Raw genomic sequence first — 23,163 nt, forward strand, 5'->3', positions numbered from 1 at the left:
GGCCCATGTGGCATGGATTCTCTAGGACATTTATCCAGAGTGGAAGGCTCCATCAGTGGACAGGCATGTCCCAGTGTCCCTGGAGAATGCTTGTGTCTGCAGGGAGTGCAGCCCCTCCTCCTGCTTTCTCTCCAAGGCTCCCAGGGTTGGGCTTGTTGGCCTTTGCCAGCCGGGGTCTGTAATACCACCATGAGCTTTATTCTGCATCACAGGAGCACCTTTCCAATGTCACCCTGTGTGAAAACGCTGTCCAGTAGGAGGAGGAAGGCAGCTGAGGCAGAGGCAGTTCAGAGAGGGGCTGGCAGAGAAATGACAGCTGCAGAAGAGGGCTCTGGGAGGGGCTGTTTGGGGAGGCACTGTAGGCGGGGAGCCAGCAGGGAGGGCAGGGACCAAGGAGAGGGCTGAAGTGCAGAAAGGGCCACACCATGTCCCAAAGTGCCTCTACCCCCTTTCTCTGCCAGTGACTCTGGGCCTGCCTCTGCCTGAGCTCCTCCAACACCAGCCCTTCCAGCAGCATCGTGGGCGCTGCCCTGCTCAGTCAAGGATCCCTTCCTCTCCTTACGCCCTCTTCTAGCCCCTGAAGCACAGCCCAGCGCCAGTCGTGCGGCCTTGTCAGTGGGAACTGCATCCACACTTCTCTCCCGCCCAGATCCCTCGGGACCCCTTTCCCAGCTTGCCTCTTGCTCCTCTCCCAAGGGGGCCGCACACTCTGGTCAGGGGAGGCTCCTGGGCCCGGCCCATGGGGTCCACACTCTTCCTATTGCCCAGCCCAGGGGCCCTCGATTCTTCCCCCCGGGACCGAGTCCAGGAGCATGACTGGGTTTACCCACCCCTCACCCTTCTAGACAGGAAGCCCCACACTGGTTGGGTGTGCTGTGGCTCCTCTGGGCGTCCAGGATGATTTACACGTGCCCCCAGCTCAAGAGACTTTAATTAATGAAATTGTCTTCTTTAAAGAGCAATAGACGCCCAGCTTCTGATTTTTGTCTACGGTGCCCTCTGTGAGACAGGTCTCTCTCAGCCAGCTCAGTAAGAGCCTTGGAGGCCTCAGCCCTCCTCCTGGGTCTGTTTCCAAGGCCGGTATAATCACTTCCTTCAACTAACAGTTGCCTTCTGGGGCCTTTCAGCTTGGCAACACCTCTCTGACCCCAAATGCCAAGCTGGTGTGACCCTTATGATCAGTTTAATAGATGCCCGATGTTAGGGACAATGTGTGCCCTGGGGTCCCCGAGTGACCCCGATATGCCCTCCAGCTCTGCTGAGTCCAGAACACATCTCTGCAGGCACTTCCCCTCTGTGGCCCCTTGGATGCCCCTGAGATTCATTCTGTGTCTGGTTCCCCCCAAAAACCCCCCAGGGCTGGCCCTTCCCAGGTCTGTTCTCTGATCAGTCCCATATGTCCCTCGGGAAGTGCAGAGCCTGCTTCTAACTCTCACACAAGCCATAGTTGTAAGAGAAAGGCAAGAGGCTTCTCCCTCCCTCGCTGCCAGCTCCTTCACCTCCGCTGTGACCTCTGAGAACTCTGAGAGGCAGTGACCTCCTCGGTGAACCCCTGTGAACCCGAGGCCCTGCCCTTGCCTCTCTCAGCCACGTGCTCCTTCGTGGGCCACTAAGCACTCAGGTCAAGATGCAAATAACTGCTCTGCGAGCAACGTGGCCAACTTGTGACTAACTTTCCTGATGGAACCTCATTCAGACACGTGGGGAGGAGGAATGGGTGGCCCAGTCTCCTCTCCTGGCCCCAGAACTGCATGGGCAGGCCTGGTCAGAGAGGAAGACGTGTTATCAGAACTCCTGGGATGCCAGACACTGCCACTCTGTCTGGGCCAGGCTGAGATGACATCCTGCAGCCCCAGTGCCCTCCCAGTGCCCTCCTACCTGCTTGCCAGTCCCCCAGGTGACTTCAGGAGGCTTGGCACCGCCTTGATCCCATGAGGTCTACCAGATGTGGCCCCCAACGAAAAGAGGGCAAAATAAAACTCATGTTTTCTTTCCACGTCCTAACACCAGAGGGCACAATCATACCATTTCTAGAGGGCTGGTAGGAGGGTCAAATGAGAGGTGTGGACGAGGGCCCAGGGAGCACTGGCCCCTAGAAAGCGATGCCTCCGTTGCCCCATAGTGTTGGGTGGTGTGGTCTCCTGATGATCAATGCCTTTCTGTTCCCAGCTGCTGCCCGGCTCTCCCTGAGTGGCGGGACTGTCTCTGCATTTCCCAGGGGCACATCGTGAGACTGGGAGGGCAGGAGGCAGGCAGAAGTCATTCCCCCTTGGACCGCCGGCAGCTGATGCCACATGGACTCAGTATCGCCCAGCCTCTGGCAATGCCTACAGTGGACACCGTGCTGGGGGCTGAGACGCAGCCCAGACAGCTTAGGGTGGTAAATGGGGGCAATGGTGGAGGGTGCTGGGGGTCTAGATGCGGCCCCAGAGGACAAGCCAATCTTTCCCAGAGACAGACAGACCAGGACAACTGTCCCCCAGAGAACAGGCTCCATGAATTTAGGCATCCCCTGGCCCAAGGTATCAGCTACCCAGGAGTGCAGGGATGAAGGTGTTATCTCTTACTCCAGAGCAGAAAGCTGTGCTGCCTTGTCATCCTTGGGCCCCAGAGGAAGGAGTGTAACAGCATGTCACCACACTCAGGTGACTCAGGTCCAGAGTGAGCAGGCAGGGTGCATGGTGGGAACGTGAACAAACATGCTTTGTTTACTGCGAGTGACCTGTGGTTTGTATTTGGTCTCCAGTCCTGCTCAGGCACAGGACAAAATTAAAAACAGTGACAACACCGAATGGTGCTGTGAATGCGCAGAAACTGGATCCCTCCTCGGTTGCTTGTGAGAATGCAAAGTGGTGCGGCCCCTCTGCAAAATTGTTTAGCAGTTCCTTTTTTTTTTTTTTTTTTTTTTAGCTGAGCAGGGTGGGGAGCATTCTTAAAAAAAGAAAAACACAACAACCCCACACACAACATGTGACCTAGCCACTGCACTCCTTGGCATGTATCTCAGAGAAATGGAATGAAATGAAATGTTCACTCAAAAACTTCTCCGTGTAGATTCGTGGCAGCTTTATATAATAACCCAGCCTGAACCAGCCCAGACGTTCTTGCACAGGTGGAGGGTTAAACAGGCAGGGGGTCCACTCATCCCGGACACTGCTCAGAGGCACAGAGGAGCCAACTGCTGCTCCAAGTCAGGTGAATCTCCAGGGAATTAGGCTGAGTGAAAATGGCCAATCCCAAAAGATTGTATGAATCCATTTATGTAACTTACTTGAAATGACAGAATTTTAGAAACACAGGACAGGGGTTAGGGACAGAGGTCCGCGTGGTAGTAAAGGGGCCCGTGGGGTTAGAGCTGTTCAGTATCTTGACTGTGTGGTGTTTACAGGAAGCCACATGTGTGATAAGATAGTACAGAACCTATACACACGCACACACAGGAGCATATGTAAATGGGGGAGTGTGAATAGAAGGGTGAACATCTGTGCATTACACCACTGGGGAAGATAGGACAGAGCACGCAAGCCATCTCTGTGCTATTTCTCCCAACTGCTTGTGAATCTCAGTTACGTTCAAAATTCAAAAGAAAGGGAACTGGGAATTCGCTAGAATGAAGACTAATCTCGGAGCAACCAACCTTTAACCTACGGCCTGGTAAAAGACACCAATTAATTAATTAAGGGCCTGCCCAGGAGTTAGTCTCCCCTGACCTTTAGCCCAAGAACTTTCCTTCCACAACAAGACTAAAGAGATAAAGGAGTGATGGGGACAACTCACAAAGGCCAGGAAGGATGCCTCCAAGCTGATATTTCTTCTGAGAGCTAGAGGATAAGCAGGGTCAGCAAGGTGAGCTGGTGAACAGCAGGCGGAGGGAGGAGGACCCAGGAAGCGCTGCCTGAAGGGAGGGAGGCTGGGGGTGGGGCTGGGCAGGGAGATGCTGGCGACCAGCGCAGGTTGGCTCAGGTGTAAGGAGGCCTGGGTGCAAGGGGTCGACCACGGTCCACTGCGGTGGGCAAGGCCGGGAGGAATGTGTTTTAAGTCTTAATTGTGGTTAAAAAAAAAAAAAGCAACACAACATAAAATTTATCATCTTAACCATTTTTAGGTGTACAGTTCAGTGGTGTTAAGTATATTCACATGTAGAGCCACAATCTCCAGAACTTTGTCACCATGCAAAACTGAAACTCTGCATCCATTAAACAAGGAATCCCCAGTCCCCTCCTCCCAGCTCCTGGCAGCCACCATCCAACTTTCTATTTCTATGCGCTTGACTACTTGAGATACCCGGTGTAAGTAGAATCACACAGTATTCATCTCTGTGACGGGCTTACTTCATTAAGCATCATGTTCTCAAGGTTCATCCGTGTTGTAGCATGTGCCAGAATTTCCTTCCTTTTTAAAGACAAGTAATGATCCATTGTAGAGCTTGTCACATCTTGTTCAACCATTCACCTGTTGCTGCACACTTGTGTTGCCTGTACCTTTGACTACAGTGAACACGCTGCTACAAGCTGGGTGTGCAAATACCTCTCCTAGATCCTGCTTTCAATTCTTTTAAATATATACCCAGAAGTGGGATTCCTGGATTAGAATAAGACTTTGAACCCACCTGGGGCCCACTGGAATCTCTTAGCTCCTTATCAGAAGCTGTATCTGTGAGTGTGCACTGCCTGTGGAGGGAACAGACTCACCCCTGCATTTCATCTACCTGTCCAAGGGAGGAGAGGTCAACTTCATGTACAGTGCACTCGACCCAACCTGCCTGACAGACTCCCATCCCAACACCCTCCACCCCGCACCAAATACACACACAGCAATGCCTGCCCAGCCAGCCTTCAGTAACTGGAGGCACAGACAAGGTCCCCGCTCTATTTTTACCAGTCCCACCATTTTCCACAGCAGGGGAACTCTGGGCCTGGCTCCTGGGGCCCCTTCTAGCCCAGTGACCACCTCACCTGCCCAGTCAGGCCTGGTGAGATTCTGAGTGGCTGGCAGGGCAGACAGGCCACCCTGGGTGTCACCCTGACTCACAGCATCAGGATCCAAATCAGGCCCTTGGCCCAGGCTGGGTGCTTAGAACCCCACCTCCCTAGTCACCCAGACCCAACCAGACCAAAGCTGACTTTCAGAAAGCTCTGAAGAGATGAAGTGAATGCAGGAGTGATGGTTCTAACACAGGACTTGGTGAGCAGGGGCCTGGGAGTGGCCCCTGTCAGGACCTTGCAAATGCCCCTCAGGCAAAGGACATCTGCCCTGTAATCCCCTCCCCTGAGAGACAGCTGGTGACCATCCTGTGAGGGATGGACCTTTTCAGGATCCCTGCTTCCTCAGCCACACCCTGCCACATTCCTTCTGGCAATATGGCTTAATGTCACAGGGGGCAAGGGCAGGGTGTGGTCACCGCGGGCACTGGGAGGGACATGGAGCCTTTTACAGCAGGGACGAAATTCTCCACTGATTTAAGCTCAGAAAGCTTGTACCAAACCTGATACCCTGTGTCTCAACCTTGCTCAAGATCTGGCCTCCCCCGCCTCCGACATCACACAGGCATGCAGGGGGCCTGGGTGCTGCTGCTGCTGCTGGGGCTGGGGCTTCGGCTTCGGCTCTCCCTTGGTGTCATCCCAGGTAATGAGGCATCTCCCAGTCCCCGACTTCGAAATGCCCCACCCCCACACTCAGGCCGCTGCCCTAAGCCTGACCTGCCCTCAACATTCCCCTTGGCCAGTTGAGGAAGAAGACCCAGCCTTCTGGAACCGCCAGGCAGCCCAGGCCCTGGACGCCGCTAAGAAGCTGCAACCCATCCAGACGGCCGCCAAGAATCTCATTATCTTCTTGGGGGATGGTGAGTATGCTAGGCTTGTCCACCTCCTATACCTCCCGCAAACCTGGAACCCATGGCTTCTGGCAAACACAGGCCAGCCCTGGGGACTCAGGCCTGACATGTGCACCTTCAGGGATGGGGGTGTCCACGGTGACAGCCACTCGGATCCTGAAGGGGCAGATGAGTGGCAAGCCTGGACCTGAGACACCCCTGGTCATGGACCAATTCCCGTACCTGGCTCTGTCCAAGGTAAGGGCTGGGTGACCTCAGGGAGCTCTACCCTAGCGGGGTGGGTTTGGGGTTAGGGAACCTGGCAGGAAGGAGGACCCCAGGAGGGCTGGGGCCTGAGTTAGGGCCCAGGGACAGTGGGAATGGGCCCCAGGGCCTGGGTAAGTCAGGATCTGGGTGTCTACCCCAGAGCAGAGTTGAAGGCATCTCTGTCCCCAGACTTACAACGTGGACAAGCATGTGCCAGACAGCGCTGGCACGGCTACCGCCTACCTGTGCGGGGTCAAGGGCAACATGAAGACCATTGGTGTAAGTGCAGCTGCCCGCTACAACCAGTGCAACACGACACGTGGCAATGAGGTCACCTCTGTGATGAACCGGGCCAAGAAAGCAGGTTGGCGTGGGGCCAGCTTTGGGGGTGGGGGCAGACCCAGAGACCCCAGGGGCCCATCCTGACCTCTGCCACCCACAGGGAAGTCCGTGGGAATCGTGACCACCACAAGGGTGCAGCATGCCTCTCCAGCCGGCACCTACGCACACACAGTGAACCGCAACTGGTACTCAGATGCCGACCTGTCTGCTGATGCGAAGACGCAGGGCTGCCAGGACATCGCCACGCAGCTCATCAACAACATGGACATTGATGTGCGACAGGGCGGGCAAGGGGAGGGGCTGGGCAGAGGGGGAGGGACCCACACCCACCACAGTCCCAGGCAACCCACAGCCCTGGAGCCTGCCAGGGTCTCCGTGAGGTTGGGGTCAAGGTGACTCTAGGAGGTACAGGTGGAGACAGGCCATCCCCATAGACCTGGTGGGGGGGCTAAGGGCTGTCTGAGGAGGGAGCAAGGGGTTAGCCAGGCCCCAAGCCCACCTGCCCTAATCTCTGTGCCCAGGTGATCCTGGGTGGAGGCCGAAAATACATGTTTCCTGAGGGGACCCCAGACCCTGAGTACCCACAGGATGACAGTCGGAACGGAGTCCGGAAGGATAAGCGAAACCTGGTGCAGGAGTGGCAGGCCAAGCACCAGGTGATGGGGGCTCACGGGTGCAGGGGTGCAGCGGGCAGGGTTGAGGGTGCAGAAATATGGGCTGAGACCTGGTTCTGCCCCTCCCAGGGTGCCCAGTATGTGTGGAACCGCACAGCACTCATGCAGGCGTCCAATGACTCCAGTGTAACACATCTCATGGGTAATGACCCCACTCACCCCCACTGTCCTCCCCAGGTCTTAGGGGTCTTCAGACGGCCCAGCATGTGCAGAGACATGGGCCACTGACCCTCCCCATTGCTGGTCACTGCTGGCTTTCCCACAGGCCTCTTTGAGCCTGCAGACATGAAATATGAGGTCCAGCGAGACTTCACCAAGGACCCATCCCTGGCAGAGATGACGGAGGCAGCCCTGCGCCTGCTGAGCAGGAACCCCCGTGGCTTCTACCTCTTCGTAGAGGGTGAGTGGCAGCCTTACTGAGCAGAGGAGGGAAGGGGCAGTCAGGGTAGGTTTGGCAACACACACCTTTCTGTTTCCTTCCTGCAGGAGGCCGCATTGACCACGGTCACCATGAAAACGTAGCTTATAGGGCACTGACGGAGGCTATCGAGTTCGACAATGCCATTGACAAGACCAGCCAGCTCACAAGCGAAAATGACACACTGACCCTTGTCACCGCTGACCACTCTCACGTCTTCACTTACGGTGGCTATCCACTGCGGGGAAGCTCAGTTGTCGGTTAGTCCAGGGAGAGTGGCAGCTGCTATTTCCTAAATTATAAGCAGGAATTGCTCTGAGCCAGATTCACCTGTCAAATGGGGTAATAACAACAACCGCCCAGCAGGGGTCTGGGGCGGGTTAAGCCGGTGAATGGTCTCAGCACACAGGAGGCTCTCCAAAGGCTGTGGTCAGTGTGATCACCAGGTCCTCTACTCCCTGCAGGGCTGGCAGATGGCAAGGCCTCTGATGGCAAGTCCTACACATCCATCCTTTACGGCAATGGCCCTGGGTACCAGCTCAGCGGGGGCGCAAGGCCGGATGTCGACAAAAGCGAGAGCAGTGAGTGCAGCCAGTGGGATTTTTTAGGGAGAGGGGAGGAGGGGAGGAGAGGAGGGGGAACATGGCCAGGAAGTCGCGGGAGTGAGGCCCGCCTCCCCGCCGTCCTGACCCCGCACCCTCCGCCCAGGGGACCCCACGTACCGGCAGCAGGCGGCCGTGCCCCTGTCCAGCGAGACCCACGGCGGCGAGGACGTGGCGGTGTTCGCGCGCGGCCCGCAGGCGCACCTGGTGCACGGCGTGCAGGAGCAGAGCTTCGTGGCGCACGTCATGGCCTTCGCCGCCTGCATCGAGCCCTACACCGACTGCAGCCTGCCGACCCCCGCCATCCCCACCGCCGCCGTGCAGACGCCCGCCAGCCCCACCGCCTCCGCGCACCCGGGGCCGGCCGTCTGCCCTCCCTCCCTGGCGCTGCTGGGCGGGGCGCTGCTGCTGCTGCCCGCCCTGCACTGACGTCCTAACGGAACTGCCACCTCAGAGTTCCCACCCGGAGCGCCATCCCAGCCACCACCCACTGAGGCCACACTTGAACCCTCTGCCAGGCATCCAATGCCGACCAATAAAGGGGCCTCATCCTGAAGCCTCTAGGTGGCGCTGGACCTCCCTGGAGGCTGAGGCCATGATTTTCCTGTGACAACCATGGTCCTCCTGGATTTTGTGCTGTCACCCTGCACCCCTAGAAGAGAGGCCACTCAGACCATGCAGACCCTCCCTCCTGCCCCCCAACCCACCCATCACCCTGCCTGAGGGCCAGGGGGGCCCAGTTCCACCGGTGTCCCTAACCCTCTACAATTCTCCAGGCCCCTTTAGGTGGGCCTGGAGGGGAGCGCTTCGTGTCTTCTTGGAACTGCCCCTGCAGGCACCTTGCTGGCCAAGGAGGCTGCTGGGGTCAGGCTGCCCAGAGAGACTTTAACAGAGAGTCCTCAACTGCCCCTGCTAGAAACCCAGTGGTACCATTACAGAGAAGGGTAACACAGAAGGGAGAGGCAACTGTCCCAAGTCACTTAGCTACTGTTATGGTGGCCCTCACAGTGCCCATTCCAGGCTGGGAGATCCAAGGAGCAGCCATGGAGCTGTGGGTCAGGGCAGATTCCCTGCCCTCCTGGGAGGGAGAACGCAGTCATCAAATAAACTGTTACACAGTGCAATGCCAGTAGTGCTATGTTCTAGAAAGAAAAATCCTTAGTGAGTAGGGGCACAGTGTGTGTCTGTGGGAAAAGTGGGGGATAATTCGGAGCAGGAGGTCAGGGGGGGCTGCCTGAGGAGCAGAACCCTGAGCAGAGACCCAAGGAAGTGAGAGCTTGAGCAACGCAGAAGGAACAGCAGTGCAAGGGCCCTGAGGCAGCGTCAGCAAATGCAGCTGGAGGTCAGCAGCTGGATCCGATCTGGGGGGACTGGGGCAGGTGGAGCAGGTGAAAGCCCCTGAGGGATGAGGAGGGCTGCGGGCAGATGGGGGAGGAGGTTGAACCTTATCCAGAGTGTGGTGTGTGCTGGGAAGGCTTTGAGCAGAGACCTAACAGGACCTGACTCTGAGCACATCCTGCTGGCTACTGAGGGGAGAAGAGTCTGTTCTGTCTGTTTTTGATGTGCTAGGGGGATGGGTGGAGCTGAGAAACCAGAGAGGAAGTGCTGACTCCAGACATTTCTGACCTCTGTCTGAAGACATTCTGGAGCATCCACTCTAATGTAACTATACTTAGTGAGGATCTAACCCACCCAAAGGGAACATTTCAGAGAATTATATAAAGGTGAAGCGAGCCATGTTTCCCAATAAATTTTACAAAATGACAAAATTCTTTGCACATTTATAAAGGAGGGGAAAGAGATTTTTCTTTCATTAGAAATGTTAATATGATTGAGTAAGCATCCTTATTTACTAAAATTTTGATTGAACACTGTACGACATCAATTTGAAGGCCAGGCTCACAGGGCAGTTTATTCCACCTCTGGGTTTCAGTGGCTGTCACAAAACCATGGGGCTGAATGGAAGAAGGGCATCACCTGCTGGACTTACTAAATCATCCTACTCATTTTTTAACTCCATCCACCAATTATGCAAAGGATTTTGTTAAAACGCAGCTAGTGTGTTTCTGTCTTCCCTGTGGTGAGTTAGTTGGTCTCACAAACGAAAGGGAAAGTGCTGCTTGTTTATGCTTCATAAATGGATTCAAAACTCAGGGGAACTCTACATTTTAAAGAGGCAGATTTTAAAAATAGAATATTCTGGAATTAGGAGTGGATCTCCTTGCACAATGTTGAATATTCTAAAAACCACAGAATTATACACTTTAAAAGGGTGAATTTTGTGGTACGCAAACTATATCTAAATATTAAAACACAGTTTCTGTTTCCAAGCTTTTTGTAAGTGTAGGCATGAGAGATTTTGTCAGTCAAATACATTATTGGCCACAAAATCGTGTGTCCTTCATGGACACATTGTCAACGTCTTTACCTGGAGGAGGCAGATACACAGAAAGTGTGGTTATTTTTTCATGCTTTTTACAGGGTGCCTAAGCTGAGAGCTCTTGTCACCTCTAGAAATATCAGCACATTGGTCTTTAAGAAGGAAAGGAATTTGGGAAGGAGGGCAGGACTCATGATTCTTCAATATTTTGCTGTAAAGATGAGTCATTCTGTGTGGTTGATCTGAAAAGGTTACATGGTCACCCCAATCTTACTACCCTGAACCTATCATAAAGTTTCTCCTCCGCTAGGACAATCTTGGTTTTATGACGTTATGGCCAATGGCTGTAACGTCATAAAACCAAGTTTTATGGCTCCTGCAGCCTTTTACGTGCCCTCAAATTTCCGAGCTCTTTCCTGCAATGGTTTGACCATGGATGGGCCAAGCAGTGAGTTTTCCAAGTTCTGCTGCCTCTGCACCCTTTCCTCATCCAGAATGCTTTTTCAAAAACTCCTTTCCGAGTAGCTGTTCCACCAGTGGGTGTACTTACACTGTTTTCCCCACATGACGTTGTTTTATTCAAACAAGGCCTTAACTGGTGAAATATATCTTCCCTGCTATAACTTTCCTTTACTGGAGCACACACAAAAATGTGGTTTCTGTATTTCATTATTGGAACAGAATCCCACAAGTACCTTAAGCTGAGATGTGTAGAAACATCTGTATTTTCAGCCAACCTCCCACACTGGGTAATAGGCTCTAACAAAAAAATTTTTTTTCATTCTACACCATTGTTTTCTCTACATCTCCAACAATATTTGCTAACAAAGAAATGCCTTTCAGTTTGTCAGCAGGTCATTTTCTGTCCATTGCTTCTGCTATCTTTACTGCAGCAGACAGAATAAGTGTGTGCCTGGTGGTGGGTGTTTTTTGTCTTATGCTATTATGTAAGAAACTTTAAAAGAGCCTTCCAAGTATTTATCATTGCTTAGGGAAATATCAAAAAGAAATGGGTGCAACAGCACATAACTAACCATCACTGCGGAACATCTGCGGGCGTTTGTCTTCATGTTCTGAAAGCTCAGTCTGTAAAGTTCTTGCCAATCAGGAGGGTTTCATGCTGTTCTCGACTAACACCTCAAGGTGCCCAGAGCAAGCTCCACCGATGACCATGGAGGTGAGGGTGCTTCAAACATTTGGTGCTGTTTAATTTTCTACATTTGGGGCTAACTTCTCATCAGGTCTGTACCACAGGCGATGAGGAGTATGTGTCAGGAGGGAGGAGGTGTCAGAGCTGTCACTTCTGGGGTTGTCCCCCTGGTGTGAGTTACAGGTATCATTTGCCGTTTTTTATGTGGGAATGTTTTGTAAGCCACCTGATGTTCTGGAAGGATTATTTTCTTTAAAGTTGATCATATAAATCTACTTAGCCAGATTCTCTAAAGTCTACCAGGTCTCAATGCACTGGGAGTGAGCAACTGGGGGGGAGGCGCTGAGTCGGCCCCTTGTCTGCAGTGCCCACGTTCCCTTCCCCCAGGACACCTGGGAACCAAGGGGGTGGGGAGGGCATTACCCAGTCAACAGGGTCGTTGATGAAAATTAATCAATAATGATCTAAAGGAGAAATACAGAATTTTTTTCATGAAAATCGGGGGATTAAAACCTGTGAGAGAGTCTCTCAGAAAATTCTGAGGACTGTTCATATACATTTTCAAAACAAAGGATCTTACATTAAAATGGCACACTGGCATTTTAGACAAAGTTCAGCAAAGATACACAGGCCAGATAAGCACATACAAAGTGAGCAACATGTCACTATGACCCCTTAAAGGAAGTGGAAAGAAATCTAATCTTCTAAGGAGTTATATTGCTCCTGTCAGAAGAAGAAGAAAACAGTGATTTCTAAGGCGGAGCAGGCATTCCCACCTTTGAGAAGCTCCGCTTTATGTATAACGCAGGTGCACACTGCCCATTAGGGAGGGCCCCACAGGGGCAGGGAGTACGTTAGGCTTAAATTTTCTTGTCCTGCCTCAATACATAAATTTTATTCCATCAAGAGGAAGGCGCCAGCTTGGAACTAGATATTTAGTAGAAAGCGGGCAGATTGCCCCGGGTTGTGGCAAGGCTGCAAATGAGATAAAGCATGGGAGAGCCTAGCACACAGTAGGCACTCTGGAAGGCCCGGTGACCCTCTAATGAACCCCCTGAGATCCAGATGGGAGACCAGGATGCTGGGGCCCCAGACAGCACTCTTAGGCCAAACAGCTCCCTGGGACCATGGGTGCCTTGCTCCCTGCAGTGTTCAGACTGGGGCCTGGGTGGCGCCACAGGTTCAGTCCCATGCAGACCTGGACCCCCCACCCCCACCCCACCATCTCATGGAGCCCCTTGGGCCCCATCCCTACACCAAGCCCAGCATGGCTGCTTGGCAGACACAGGATACTTCACGACAAGTAAAAACAGACGCACTGCCTCTGAGGACGCCTCAGAAGGGATGCCAGATGGACCCTTGTCCTGACCTTGTGGCTGTTGGTACCGTCTGATACTGCTACCCCCACCCCTCAGGTTTCAGAAACAGGTCTCCCCACCTGGTCTGCCTCTGCCTGACAGGCTGCTGCCCCTTTGAGGATGCTCCTCTAATCCGTGCCTCCTGGGCGGGGGCCTCCAGGAAGCTGCGTGGTATTTGAAATTGCACCTGCTGATCTAAGGTGACCCCAGGGCCTGCTTACTCCAGCTGAGCAGAGCTTCATAGTTCGCTCTGTGTACACCACCAGGCCGCAGCCCAGAGTCCCCCTAATAGGACTTTGTCACCAGGGACGCCCAGTCTGTGCCAGTGTTCTTGGCTCAGCACCCAAGAACCAGTGCTGTGTCTCTGAGCTGCCCCTCAGGGAGGAAATAGCCATCTCCCTGTCCCAAATGGTGAAGCCATCATCCACCCTCAATAAGGGGTCATCCAGGCCCTCGTGCCTTGTTCTGGCCCTTTCTTTGATCACCAGATTTGCAAGTTCTTCATTTTCAGCCAGCATGGCACCCCCTCTGCTCCTCAGCCCTTCCTGGGTCCTCGGGTGGGAGGGAAATAACTGCCTTCAGACCTCTCCACACAGACCTCAGTCAGCAGCCCTGCCATGGGTTGGTCCAGCAGGAAGGTAAGAGGGTTTTTTATTGTTATTTATGCAATGTGTAGACAAGAGAGATGCTGCTTAACAGCACCATGTGACAGCAGCCTGCTGCCCAATGAATCAGGCTGAGCCGCTGCCAGAGGCTCCCAGATCTGGGTGCAGCTGAGGTCTGGGGAGCCAGTCGCCTCCTCATTCCCCTCTGACCTTTGAGCTCATGCTGGACAGCTGCCCGGCCCACAGGGGTCGCTCAAAGGACTGGACCTGAGGGATGTGTCCCCGAAGCCCCCTGCAGTGGCACCTCCCACCAAGTGCTGGGAGGCAGGGAAGGAGGGAGGAGGAGGCACCCATGGGCAGGGAGGAGGCTGGCTTATGTCCTGGACAGCAGACCACATGGTTGAAGGGTAAACTGTGCCAGCCACACAGGCAAAATGAGGGACAAACCCATACCAGTAGGGGGACCATGGCCAGTGGAACCTGTGGGTCCCAGCCTCAAAGGTGGGCTGTAAATGAGTGAGGACTGAGAACCCCCGATCCAGTCCGATGAGAAGGAGGCTCCCAAATGAGCCAGAACCTATGTCACCTGAACTGAGTTTGGGCAAAGGCCTGGAGATGAAAACATATGCAGGGACAGGAGCCAGAGGTCCCCTCCAACCACATGGGGCAGGGGCCCAACCAGGACACCAGGGGCAGATGCCAGTTCATGTGAGGCTCCTCAGGAAAGGCCATGCCAGGACACAACCAGCTTTCCCCGAAGGGAAGGGGGCCTTGAGTCGAGGGAGCCCCGCTCCTGGCAGTTTTCCAGGGAGGCCTGTGATCCTGAGGCTGCTGAGGGGGACAGTCTGCTCAGACTCAGGGTGAAGTACTTGCTGCTGAGGTCCTGCTCAACGACGAACTGCCCAAATTCGTGGTCGCAGTGAGGACAAGTGAGGTTACAGAGCAAGGACTTCTTTTGGGAGGATGGGCTGAGTTTCATGATGTTCTGAAACCTTCAATAGTCCTATGGAGGAATTATAAATAATGTGCTTGGAGACTGCGTGTTTCTGTAAAATGCTCCCAAAACTGCCCCACAGGGTCAACGGCTGCACTGTGACAGGCACCCCGGAGGTACCTGGCTCCAAAGCCAAAACGGTCTCAGTTTCTCCCAAAGCCTGCTGGGACCCCTGCATGGGCGGTGACAGAGGTGTCTTGCAGCCCTTCATAAGGGGAGCAGGAAGGGGAAATGCCATTTAAACAAAAATGGATTCTAAGGGGTGGGAGGTGGGAGGCGGTACAATTCCTACAGATAAAAACCAACCCTCCTCTACCACCTCTCCCCAAGCTTGGTGGCCTGCTGGAGGGACATGTCTGCCGAGGTGCTGCTCAGCGGTATGCCCTCCAAATTCGAGTCCAAACTCCTACACAGGCTGTGGGGTGTGGGAGGGGCTGCTGGATCTCACCCTGCCGGCTGCCCTGTCCTGTCCTGCTGCAAGGTGGCCCCATGGGCAGCCTCAGGGTCCAGTGTTCAGCCTCTGGACAGGCCTGGGGCTGGCAGGGAGAGGGGAAATTGCTCTTTTTATTAAGTGAAGAGAAAGTGGGTTTCTCAAGCCAATTTAGGGGAGGGGTGAGGCACCCAGAAAGGGAAAAAAGAGAGGAGGGAGGGAAAGGGGCGCCCCAGCTCCCCAGGCCTTCAGTATAGTCTGTGACTCCACCTGGTCCCTGGGGAGGGAAGGAATTGGGGTGCTGCCCAACATGGGGGGATGGGGATGGGAAAGGGCCAGCCTTCGCTAGGGGCATTAGGAGGAACCCTGGCCTCCTGAGTACCCACCCCAGGGGCATTTGCAAAGAAGGCCCTGGGGCTTCCCAGCACATCAGGACTGGGGCTCAAGCCATTTACAGATATGGCATCTAGGGCTCCTCACAAGCTGGGGCACTTGGGGCCCTCAGGGCACAAATCAGGGTTGGCACAGAAGCAACTGCATGGGTGGTAGAAACTTGAACCTGGCCTCCACTGAACTGGTTAGAAAGACTTAGGACTCAGAGCTGCTTGGTGGCACCAAATGTCCTGGCCCCGTCCTGGTTACCCCAGAAATCTCAGGGCTGCCGACATCCACACCTGCTCTGGGACACCAGGCAGGGAAGCTTGACACAAGCCCACCTCTCCAGCTGGCTTCAATCTCTAAATGACTCTGTACAGAGTGAGCACCCACAGGGCCCCTGGGCTGAGGCCACCCCAGCATCCTTGGCCCTGAGGACTTGGAGAGGTGCCCCCACTGCTGAGGAAGCAGCTGTGCAGTCCTGGGAGGGGGAGGAGCTCACATCCACCCACAGCAGAGAGCCCACCCCTCCCTCACACACAACCCTGGGTCTCCCAGTGATGCTCCAGGGGCCTGGAGAGGTTAAGAGGGTGAGTCACTTGCCAAGGTCACCCAGCAGTGACCCCTGGGCTCAAGGCTCAGTCTCAAAACTGTGGATGTCAGAACTGTGAGGCCCTGTGAACATGGGCACACAGGTGGACGCCTAGAAGCTTGATCACAATTGTAAACCATCCCCGAGCTCCTTTATTTCCCTGCAGTTGAATGCTTAGTGGAGGACTGCTTTCTGTCATCCCGATGAGCTGTGCTCAGAGGATGCCTGCTGTGTGGGTGAGCCGCCTGGGGACGGATGGAGCCAGCCCTACAACAACCTGCCTGTGGCTGCTTCTAGAACCACTGGAACGGCCTTCACCACTGGGCTCATGGACCATTACCCAACACAAGGGAAACTGAGGTCAAGTGAGCAGCTGAGCTCAGCTGGGTCAACTCCTCCCCCTGGCAGCGTCAGTCACTAATCCTCGGTGCACTTGCATGTACAGGGCCTGGCAGACAAGGAAATGGCCAGCGTCCACAGTTCGTGCACACTTTCCTAACAGAACCCATTGAGAGTGGATGCTGAGCGTAGTATGGAAAACAGGAGTTTGTGAGAGCCCAGCAACGAAGACTCACCCATCATCTGACATGAGCCCTGTGACCTTGCGCAGGGCTCACTACCCCCTCAGTTTCCCCATCTGTAAAAGGGGCTGTCTCTGTCCTCTATCCACCTCGCTGGGTTGCATTGAAGATGCTCTCAGTGTCTGTCTGGAAAAGCAGTTTGGGAAACAGTGGAGGACACACATATCACAACTATATCCTGCTGGTCACCCCGTGGCTCTGGGTTCTGTGGCTGTCTGAACTTCGTGGGTCCTAAGGGCCAGGACTCTGTCCTTGGGATGCCCTTGGCTGCACTCCCTCTGATCCGCTGGTCTCCCTCAGCCCCAGCTTCCAGAAAGTGAGCCACAGACTCAGAGAGGTACTGGGTCGGACGTGGCCCACAAGCATGCGGAGGAAGGGCACTGGACTAGGTGGAAAGGATGGAGGCCACCTTGAGTCCCCCAGCGAGTGAGCCTGGGGTCTGGCCTCCCCTACCCACTCGGAGATGAGGGAGGGGAAGGCTCAGGGTGGCCACCACCTTCCATAAGGCCAGTGACAGCCTTTCCTCTCAGGCCTCCTGGCGCACAGATGCCCCCTGCAGGTTTGGGAGGCCCCTGAAATAAAGCACTGGGACTCCCGGCCCGAGGCCTGGCACATAGCAGGCCTTCGATGAAAGACTGTTTCTCCTCTCTCTGTGTCTTGTCCACGACCTGCTCCAGCCAAGGCCAGGTGAAAGAGAAGGCTGGGACGGGTGTGGTCAGCCGCGCCTCTGTGCCAACCCCGAATCCGCCTTCGGCTTTCTGCACTGGAACTAGTCACTCAAGAAAGCGGCAGAAGAACCAAACTTTGTCCTCGCGGGTGCCCGCAGAGCCATCGCAGCCCTATCTTCTCTGTTTAATGGCCAGAACGCCCACCAGCCCCTTTCCAAGCGGCCCGCGCCGGCGCGCGCAGTGCAGCGCAGGATCAGGGAAAACACGGCCCTAAAGAACCCGGATCCGGTTCCGTCCCCCGTCCTCGCCCCGGGCCACTCCCGGCTTCAACACGTTCTCCCGGGAACCTAAACTTGGCCAAAGTTTCCCCCGGCCCGGAGCAACCTGTCCCCGCACTCCCTGAGCCCTGTGCGGGGAGCCTCTGGTGCAGCGCCGCGCAGTCCGCGGGGCTGCAGAGCCCAGCCCGGTAGTCCAGCCGGAGCCGGAGCTGCGAGGACACAGAAGAAGCCTGGGGACTCCGCACCGCGGCGGGGGCAGTGGTGGCTGGTGGTTTACGTGGCGCCAGTGGGCTCCGGTGTCACTTATCCCGAAAGCGAACGCCTAGGTCAAGCGGGAATCCAGCGGATCAATACGGAGCTGGGGCGGAGCGGGGCAGGAGCTGGGCAGGCGCGGGACAGGAGCTGGGCAGGCGCGGGACAGGCAGCGGCTCTCTCCATGCGCCCTCCTCCTTCTCCTCGCCTCTTCGAGCTGCGCCTCCTGCCGCCCTGGAGGGAGGGGCACGCCGACCGCTTTATCCTCCTGCACCCTCTCCTCGCGCCCGTTCCTTCTCCTGCCTCCATCCTGGCTATCTGTCAGCTCGGGGGCAGGGATGGCGAAGGCGGCTGCAGGAACACTCTCCCGACGGACTGGCAAGGCTTTAGGCTCGGGGATTCCAGGTTTACTCGCGTCCCAAGAGGAGTGAGGGGGCGCCAGGTACTCCGGAAGGGGTCCCCTCTGATCCAACGCCCCCACTCAGGGATGCCTACCAGCTGGCAGTAAAGGAGCTCCAGCTGATGAGTAGGTTTGTAGGCCATCCCAGCTGATCACTGAGGACTGGAGCACCGCCCACGGAGGACTCCCGAAAGACTGTGGGTGCACTGAAATAAGTGCCTGTACCGCCTGGCACAGCGCCTGCAGCAGAGCAGGCGGCCATAAGGGGGCTTCCTGATCCTCCCTTTTAATCCTGCCCATGTCCAGCCCTCCACGGGCGCCAGGAGTTTTGGTTCACCCTGCCCCTGATGGAGGAAGAGCCTGGGAGACAGAGTGCCTCCCCCAAAACTTGGCTGGCCTGGGTCCCCACTGCTCTGGAAGCCCCTGGGGAAGGAAACGACTGGAGAGAAATGAAAGAGCCCACCCTGCAGGAACCAGGGAGGGAGGGAGTCCACCTGCTCCGCACAGCAGCCCCAGTGCTCCAATGGGCTGTTGGGCTTCAGGACCTTCGTATTTAGGCTGGTGGGAGAACAGGCCAGGCAGGGGGGCTAGGAATTTATTCACACAACTCCTTCTCCTGGTTCAACTTGCTTTTTTAATGTGGGACCTCCCTCCCATGACTCCCAGCCCCTGGGCACAGGGCCTACTTCTCCCTGGCTCACTCACCACTGCACTCACAGAGACCTCAGGGCTTCCTGGATGAATGATACTGTTTCTGGAGTCTCTGCCCTCCCCACCTGCCTAACCCACCCTCTACTTCTGGTGTCCCTAGCGGGGGACCCCACAACACACCGGCACTCCCAACATGGTGGCTCCAGCTTGCAGGACTGGCCTACATTACATTAGAGACAGCACAAGACTGCCCTGGAGCCCCATCTGATAAGGACCACAACAAAACAGGGACTAAAGGACCCATCAACCTGTTCCATCCCCTTTTCTTCCCCTCCCCTGGTGGGCCTGGGGCCAGTAGCAGGGATGATGAACTGCCCCAGGGAGGGGACAGGGTGATGGCCAGGGGGCAACCTCTGCCCCCATTCTGCCTGTCCCTTGTGTGTCCATCCATTCACCTCTAAGCCACACTCTGAAAACTCTCTGCCTCCACATGTAATCATCTCAGGGTCCTCCTTTGACCCAAGCATTCTTCTTGGGTCCAACTAATTCTACCAGAGGAGGTAGAATTATGTAAAATGTGGTGATTCCATAAAGCAGAAGGGGAGGGCATGGCAGTGGCAAAATGGCTCTTTGTGCTTTTAATCCTCATTTTATCCCTCAATGTTTTGTCTGCAAGAGGGTAATTTTCCAGCCTTTTCAGGCCCTGATTGGTATCATTTCTGCAGCAACGACAGCTTTTATTTTCCCTGAAATGAATGTCATGAAATTTCCAAGAAATGTAAAAATGGATATTGTCTCAGGGAGCTGACTTCTGACAGAAAGGCACAAAGGCAAACCTGCTTCCCCAGGGACTCTGCTGCTCCAGCCACTGGAGGGTGGGGAGCCAGGCCCTCAGCTCGCCCTCCCCGCCTCCCTCCCAGGTCGGCTGTAGGACCCCTCCTGGCCATCCCTCTCCCAGAGTCTCAGCTGGCATTGACCTGTTCCTCTGCCTCCCCATTCCTGGCCAGGCCATCCTGTCTGCCTGCCTTGCTCCATCTGGCCTCTCTGTACAGCACCTCATCCTCCACACCCAGCCCCAGAGGCTCCCCCAGGGCTGAGCACAGCAACCAGGGCTCACAGGAGGTGACTGAGGACTGGGCCCATGACCACTCAGTCCCAGTCCCCCCAGCACCGCCCACCAATAAGGGTGACCAGGCCCCGCCTCCTGTGCTCTACTGTCCCTTCTCAGAAAGGGCAGCTGAGTGGAGGTGAGTGGAGGACACCGAACATCTGGCCTCCAGCTCCCTTACTCTTTTTGAGGGTCCTAGGGTGCCCCTCCCATTGTCAAAATGACTCCCTGAGGAGCAAGAGAATGAGAGGACCCAGCCCAGCCCTGAGGAGGCAGCTGGATGCCCAGTTTGGGGTGGGAGGGAGCATGGGAACATTGATGGAGCTGGTTGGGGAGAGAAGGGGTGTGGTCCAAGGGGCAGAGGTGAAGGGACCCTCTGCCTCTTCCCTTTCCAGATCCCACCCATGCTGTGTGGGGCATCACTGAGTCTGGATTCTGGGGAAGGGGTGCAGAGCAACCCACTGTATGGGGACAGGAGTCCATACACTGATGACTCGCATGCATTCAGCTTCCACCAAGTGAGCTGCTAAACGCTTCACTTCATAGGCAGGCGGGCTGCCTTGCTGAAGCCAGCCTGTCCCCCTACCCCAGAGCCCAGGGTGATCAGAAATGCATATATATATTCTTGTTTGGAAAGACTCAAAAATACAAGTGTTCAGTGATATGAAGACCCTTCTTCATGTGCATCCTCCTCCTGATCCTCCCAAGGTAAAGTGACCACTGTCATCACTTTCAGCATGAATCTCTAGGCCTATGTTGACCTTTTTTTTTTGGAATAACTGGGACACCAGATGTGTGATTTAGTGCCCTGTACCCACAGGCCTCCACCAGCCTCTCCCACAAAGAAGTCCCCATTGTCTCCATCCCCAACCCAGGGACACAGGTGGTCTTGCCCACACCTGTCTGGTCTCCAAAGCCCAGGCCTTGTCTGGTGTCCTGCCTCTCACCCTCCCTCTCAGCCCACCCTGCCTGCCCTCCCTGCTCCAGCTCCATGGGTCCTCATCTGAGGGAGGCAACTGAGGTTCTCTCCTGGCAGAACAGATGTGCCCTGTGTGCCCATCCTGGAGCCTGGTGCCTGGCCTGGGCTGACTAGAGCAGACCCCAGCTAGGACCTGGATGTCCCCCAGCCGACAGCAGTGGTGGGTCCCACCCCACCCCCCCAATAACAGGTGTGGAGCATCTCCTATGCGCATGCTCTGTCCAAGCTCTCTGCCTGCTTCACCACACTGAGACTCACAGTGAACCCGCCAGGGGCCCCTGTCACTCGCCCCAACTTACATGGAAGAAACTGAGGCCCAGAGAAGGAAAGAAAGTAGCCCAGGTTCACCCAGCTCAAAAGCACTGAAGCTGAGATTTGAACCCATGTCTGCAGCATTCACGGAGACTCTGAGCTGGGAGTTGAAAGGACAGCTCTGTAGGGGGCAGGCAGGGCACTCAGAACCCACGTGAAGGCAACATGGGGCCAGGGGCCGGGCTGTGAGCTCCACCACTTTGGCAATCGCCTTTCTACACAAGACATCTTTGCCGTGTGAGCAGCGTGTGTACTTGTGGGTAGGTTGCTTGTGGCCTTTACCTGCCCTCTGCCATAGCAGGTGAGCGAGGACTCTGACGCCTCTAGGCTTGCTCACCTCCTCCCTGGGATGGCCCTGAGCACAGGTAGGGGAGAGGCTGCGGACTGAGTGCTGTGGTGCTTGTATCTGGCATGGCCCCCTGCTCGCCGTTCAGCTGTCTGTCACGGCAGAGCCCACTCCAGAACACCGGAGTCCTGGGCCCCTGGTGGCACTGAGCTCCAGAGGCTCAGCAGATGCCAGGCCTGGGACAAAGGCCCTGTCTCTGAGGACTTGGCCTGCTGTTCTGGAAGGTGATCCTGGCCAGCAGCTGTTCCCGAGCCCCCATGGAGAGCAGTTGTCAGGCAGTTCCTGAGTTCCAGCGCCCCACCCCCACAGAGCTGTGGCAGGCTGGGGGCAGGGGCTGGGTTATGATCAGGGCAGGTACCCAGACCAGGGAGCAAGGTCTGAGGCCAGGGCAGCGTGCAGGGCTCCATCCCCGCTTGGGTTCTCAGACCACAGTATGTGCAGTTTGTTCTCAGAGGACGTCCTATCCACCCAAGACGGGTGGAGCATCGTCTGAGGTCTGGCTGTGGGCCTGTGTGTGCAGCCCTGCCCCTCGAGCGGGGAGGAGATCAGGGAGAAGGGTGCTTGCTGACGGGTCAGCTGTGGGAGCCCCTCTTCTCCTCACGTTCCCTCAGAGCAGAGTTCACTCTCCGGGACAGAGTGAAGCCCTGGCCCGAGAGCTGGCTTTGGCCAAGGAAAAACACACTGAATGGGAGTCCAGAGACCCCTGAACCTTGTGTTAGAGGTTGGACTTCAGAAACTAAGGTCTTCCCTGCCCAGAAGTTCCTGGTTCTAAACTACTACTGCCGAGTCCCAGATCCTGTGGAAGGAGGATACTGGACGCCCCCTGCTGGCCACACCAGGGAACTGACCAGTGAGAGTCTGGTAAGAAGGGGCCCATTTGTTGGCCCGAAATGAGAGCAGTGACACCCACCCATCCATGCCCCAGTACTGACCAGCCCAGCTCCCCTTCATGGGTGCCCGGCCCCATTTCTAACAGTGAATCCTGAACTCAGGGGGTGCTGGCTGCTGGCCTCTTGGATTATCCTTGGACTTCCTCTTCCCAAGTGAGCCCCTCCCAGCCACCCCAGGGCTTGATGCTCCAGGCCCTGCTTCCACTTAATCATGCTCACAGGCTTGCATTTTCTCTCTACCCTTCCCTCCCCCACCTGCAGGTAGGAGAAGGATTTAAGGACAGGTTGTGGGGGAAATGGTCCCTGCAGCTATCCGGGAGCACTAATGAGCTTTGGCAGCTCCCAGGGAATTGGGCTCTTGCTCCTGGGCCACCACCCTGTTTGGTGACATTGACATTTATCAGGGAGGAGTGCTCTGTATCTCTGAACTGTCTTGGAGAGAGTCCCACAGGCTGCCCTCTTAACTCCCACCCTGTCCTGAGGGAGGGGCTGAGACACTCAAGGATGTGGAGCCCCCAGAGGCACCAAGGGACCTGTCTAAGGTCAGCCCCTGCGACCAAAGTTTCTCCAGACTTCCTTCTCAAGGTTAACAAGAGCTACTTGTTTTTTCCTCACCAGCCTCAGGCAACTCAGGGACTGTACCGGGGACCAGGGAGGACAAGTAGTGGGGTCACTGGAGAAGCAGCTTGATGAGGTCTT

The 23,163-nt window shown here is 55.7% G+C and overlaps 1 protein-coding gene across 3 annotated transcripts; it reads left to right on the plus strand.

Annotated features, from left to right (window-relative positions):
- Window positions 1–1,941: 1,941 nt before the first annotated feature.
- Window positions 1,942–9,844, plus strand: LOC102510064 (intestinal-type alkaline phosphatase). Of its 3 annotated transcripts, XM_032480499.1 has the most exons (12): window positions 1,942–4,289; window positions 5,516–5,625; window positions 5,726–5,842; window positions 5,955–6,070; window positions 6,269–6,443; window positions 6,522–6,694; window positions 6,943–7,077; window positions 7,165–7,237; window positions 7,361–7,495; window positions 7,582–7,773; window positions 7,978–8,094; window positions 8,222–9,844. In XM_032480499.1, the coding sequence occupies exons 2-12, from the start codon at window positions 5,550–5,552 to the stop codon at window positions 8,542–8,544; spliced, it is 1,632 nt and encodes a 543-aa protein (XP_032336390.1). In that variant the 5' UTR covers window positions 1,942–4,289; window positions 5,516–5,549; the 3' UTR covers window positions 8,545–9,844. The 3 variants fall into 3 exon arrangements, with proteins under 3 accessions (XP_032336390.1, XP_032336389.1, XP_032336388.1); XM_032480498.1 differs by having other exon boundaries at window positions 1,942–2,380; window positions 5,516–5,842; XM_032480497.1 differs by lacking the exon at window positions 1,942–4,289 and having other exon boundaries at window positions 4,417–5,842.
- Window positions 9,845–23,163: the final 13,319 nt, after the last annotated feature.

Source organism: Camelus ferus, chromosome 5 (genome assembly GCF_009834535.1).
Source record: "Camelus ferus isolate YT-003-E chromosome 5, BCGSAC_Cfer_1.0, whole genome shotgun sequence".
NCBI classification, from domain to species: Eukaryota; Metazoa; Chordata; class Mammalia; order Artiodactyla; family Camelidae; genus Camelus; species Camelus ferus.